This window comes from Monopterus albus, unplaced genomic scaffold (assembly GCF_001952655.1).
Source record: "Monopterus albus unplaced genomic scaffold, M_albus_1.0 scaffold476.1, whole genome shotgun sequence".
NCBI classification, from domain to species: Eukaryota; Metazoa; Chordata; class Actinopteri; order Synbranchiformes; family Synbranchidae; genus Monopterus; species Monopterus albus.
Genome location: NW_018128356.1, coordinates 140,470 through 144,816, shown reverse-complemented (window position 1 = coordinate 144,816; position 4,347 = coordinate 140,470). Strand labels below are relative to the sequence as shown.

Genomic DNA, 4,347 nt, shown 5'->3' with positions numbered 1-4,347 from the left:
CTAACCCTAGGACATTTTTGATCACCTTAAATAAAACATACACTAACCATTTTAGGCTTTTATTTTAACATTGGAATAATACAGTACCAGATTTTGTTTTTCTAAGAATCATATTGTATTAATTTATTTTTATGTAATAAATAACATGTCTATTTTGCAAAATAATCTTTTAAAGTCAAAAACTGATGAGAGAACAGAAGGTGACTTTTGTGTTTAAAGCTGCCCCTTTAAGCAGTCAGTGTGGCTGTGATTGGCCTGATGAGTGAATGTGATTCAGTCTGTACTGGATGATGCTACAGTGGGGGCTTAGAGCAGCAGGTTGCTCCACCACAGACAGGCACTGTCTGCTCACACACTGATCTGCACACACCGATTTCATGACCACAGTTTTGCTCACATGCTCTGAGCAGAGACAACATGAGTTCAGTGTCTGAGCCTTTGGTCAGCAGCAGCAGGTCTCTGTCTGCAACCAAGAGACACAAGAGTATCAGGAAGAACTCCAGGAGGATTTATTCAGCCTACCAGGACCACCAGCAGGGGTGAGTCTGCTCCCTCCTCTTTCTGTTGAAGAGGCTTATTTTTATCAGGATTTCTAGAAAGCCTTCCTGCTTTACTCTTTGTCCATCTGTCTCTTTCTCTTTTTATGGCTGCCATCTCTCTGAGTCTTAAATGACATCCTGTAGGTTATACAATTAGTCATTAACTAAATCTAATCATCAGTGGAAACTACAAAGGGTTTCTTGTGGGCTGTGTTACTATTTACTGACCTCCAGAGACATCCTGACCTTCTCTGTAAGTGGTTGAGTTTGATTTTGTGAACAAAAAAAAAGGAACAAAAAAAATAATAATCAAATTTAAAGTAAATTGCTTACATCTCCATGCAAGCTATGCACTTCCTAACAGAGCATAATGCATGCATACATATTCCATTGCTACTGTATGCCATCAAACATTCAATTTAATGTTGATAATAACATCATGATAATGAAGTTTAGATGATATCAAAATTAATCCAGTATTTGTAAACATTGTTTGGACATAGAATGTTTTCAAAAGCAGTGAATATCGTTTTACTCTTATGGAAAATTCCATGTCTCTCTAACTCTCATTGTGACGTATACAAATTGTAGCATGATAATCAATGTATGATTTATTTGAAGATGGGATTATTTTTTAACCATGAATGTAACTGCTTCACAAATATAACAGTTTTCTTCCCAGTGCAATTTACAGTTTAAGACTACTGCACAGGGTATATTAAATCACAGAAAATATACATAAAAGGAAAGGCACTGAAGTGTAATTTAGCTTGTAAGAAATAAAAAGGTATATATTTTTAGCATGCTTTGATTCTATGACCTTCAAATCTCATTTTGGAGATCTCAGTATGAATCATTTTGTATGTCCTCAACTTTATTCATTAGGCACTAGTGAGCAAGACAGTTGAATTCATATGATGAATGAAATACGGTATTGATCAGCACTATTAGCATTTAGGAAATACATGACCATTCATCAGAGATCAACTATTTGTGTCTTTCCTGTCTCTTCATGGTTTCATCTGAATTTTTAATAAACAATAATAAAAATTGTGCAAATTTAGAATGCTGCCATAATTAATGAATAAATTTAATTTGATTTTATAAATGTGTATTGGATGTACAGTGGGTACGGAAAGTATTCAAACCCCCTTAAATTTTTCACTCTTTGTTATATTGCAGCCATATGCTAAAATCATTTAAGTTCATTTTTTTCTCATTAATGTACACACAGCACCCCATATTGACAGAAAAACACAAAATTTGTGACATTTTTGCAGATTTATTAAAAAAGAAAAACTGAAATATCACATGGTCATAAGTATTCAGACCCTTTGCTGTGACACTCATATATTTGACTTAGGTGCTGTCCATTTCTTCTGATCATCCCTGAGATGGTTCTACACCTTCATTTGAGTCCAGCTGTGTTTGATTATTCACTTGTGTTTGTTTTATAATTGATTTATTCATCCACTTTTCTTTCAATAATAAACTATTTAATGTGCAATTCCTGTGAGTTCCTGTGATGAAAGATTCATACTGTCGATTTTTAGTTTTCACCTACACTTTAAAAGTCTTCATCTGAAAGCACTGGTTTGGTTGGCGCAGTAAAAACAACATTTTCCTGTCTGGTTTTCTAATATAAAATATGAAGAATATTTAATTTGACTGATGAGGGTCATTATTATAAAGATAGTGTTTTTGTTTGTTTGGTAAGTACATGTTAAGTACATCTTGTCAGTCAGAATGAAATATCCTGATGTAGAGTACTTTGAAAAGTGCACTCATATGTCATCATAAACCACATTATTATGATTTACCATTTAGATTCATTCTGAAGATGTTAGATATTACCAGGCATCTGAGGAAAAGTACAACCGGGTCATGTACAAACAAATGTTTTCTTTTTCACAGATTTGACACCACATAAAAAAGAAGACAGTTAAAAAAAGGGGAAGTGGCAAATTTACTGAATCTCAAAACTCAAAACTGCTTTGTGTGGTCACACAGCTTTCTCCTTCCCATTTTTATTCAACCACCAAACCTACAACTGCTTTTAAGAGAAGCACATTAAATCACATTTTTGACCATCTTTCCCACATTTTCACACCGACTCATCTATCTGGGTGAAACAGACCAAAATGCCACTGAAGCAAAATGACATGTTAAACATGACGACCAACGTTTACCATCCAACCTGACAGCACTGGAGAGGATCTGCAAGGAGGAATGGCAGAGGATCCCCAAATGCAGGTGTGAAAAACTTGTTGCATCATTCCCAAAAAGACTCATGGCTGTATTAGCTCAAAAGGGTGCTTCTACTAAATACTGAGCAAAGGGTCTGAATACTTATGACCATGTGATATTTCAGTTTTTCTTTTTTAATAAATCTGCAAAAATGTCAAACATTCTGTGTTTTTCTGTCAATATGGGGTGCTGTGTGTACATTAATGAGGAAAAAAAATGAACTTAAACGATTTTAGCATATGGCTGCAATATAACAAAGAGTGAAAAATTTAAGGGGGTCTGAATACTTTCCGTACCCACTGTACATGAGGAGACAAAATGCAAAATTGAAATGGTAAAAATAAAAGTTACTCTGATAATCTTTGCACAAAACACACAGGTTTATTAATTATTTACAAGTTGATGCATTCGGAGGGACTGTAGAAAAACTATCAAGGAAGGGGTCAGACACCCAATTTTGCCATAATGCAGAAGTTAAACCAGTCCAAAATTCATTAGTTAATAATTTAAAGATAACCTCTGAACATTTTTAAAGACATTGTGCTTTGAATAATTTGTGTGTAATAGAGTTTGCGGTAGCCATTCTCTACATCTGTCATACTGCACTTTGAAACTTAACAAAAGAAGTAACAATAAGTAAAATACTTTTGATTCAAAGGGGACATTAGGCTTTTTATTTACTTATTTTAAACACTGTCCCTGGTAGGCTAGTGGTCAGCAGCTGCTGCGGCCTGGGTTCGAATCAGGGTTGCGTCAGGAAGGGCATCCGGCGTAAAACACGTGCCAAATGTCAACATGCAAGTCGTCAGTGTGATGATTCGCTGTGGTGACCCCTAAACAGGAAAAGCTGAAAGTGGATTTCTATTTACTTATTTTAAACAATCATCAAGAGTCTCATTGGCAGGAAATTACGTCACCCAACTTATGCCTCTCACAATACATCACTCAACTAATGCCCCTCTAAAACAGAAGAAGGAAGGATAGGTTAGCTACCATTAGCTCCTTAGCCTGCCAGTGTGTCAGATGTGAGAGAGAGTGACTACTTATGATGATGCACACATAGCAAAAAGGAAGGTTGTTTGTTTAGGTTTGATGTTACTATATATTGTAGCTTGTGCTACCGTTGACACACCAAAAAAGATGGGTATGAGTTGAAGTGTACTATATTTAGATAACTATTTTTAAACCTTTATTAATAATATTTTACACAAAACACCCTGTCAAGGTTTGGGCTAGGGGAGGATCCAAAATGCAGACACAGAAAAAAATGGATGGAAGAAACCAGAATAATAATAATAATAACTAGAAAAATGCATTTTCTGAAGAAAAATCGTATGGATGCTCAGTGCTGAAAGATCACCCTGAAAATGCGGAACATTTTGACACCTGAATGGTTTTGCTAGCTGAAAGCAAACTGAAGTAGAATTTTCCCATTCATTTGAATGGGGCAAGATTTTCAAAATACAGCTAAATATTTCAAATGTATGAAGTTTTGAAAACCTCTGAATAGAAGCATGAATGTCCTTGAAGAGTTGAACATTGATAACTGAAAGAGCTGAAA

At 35.1% G+C, this 4,347-nt stretch overlaps 1 protein-coding gene across 3 annotated transcripts in view; it reads left to right on the top strand.

Annotated features, from left to right (window-relative positions):
* The first annotated feature begins 312 nt into the window (after nt 1-312).
* Nucleotides 313-4,347, top strand: part of tmc3 (transmembrane channel like 3) — a 99,484-nt gene continuing 95,449 nt past the window's right edge. For all 3 annotated transcript variants that reach the window (XR_002273790.1, XM_020587722.1, XM_020587723.1), the window contains exon 1: nt 313-539. Coding sequence is in view for 2 of the 3 variants with exons in the window: in XM_020587722.1 (XP_020443378.1) it covers nt 418-539 (122 nt within the window). In the remaining variant the exon portion in view is untranslated. The remainder of the gene's footprint in view (nt 540-4,347) is intronic.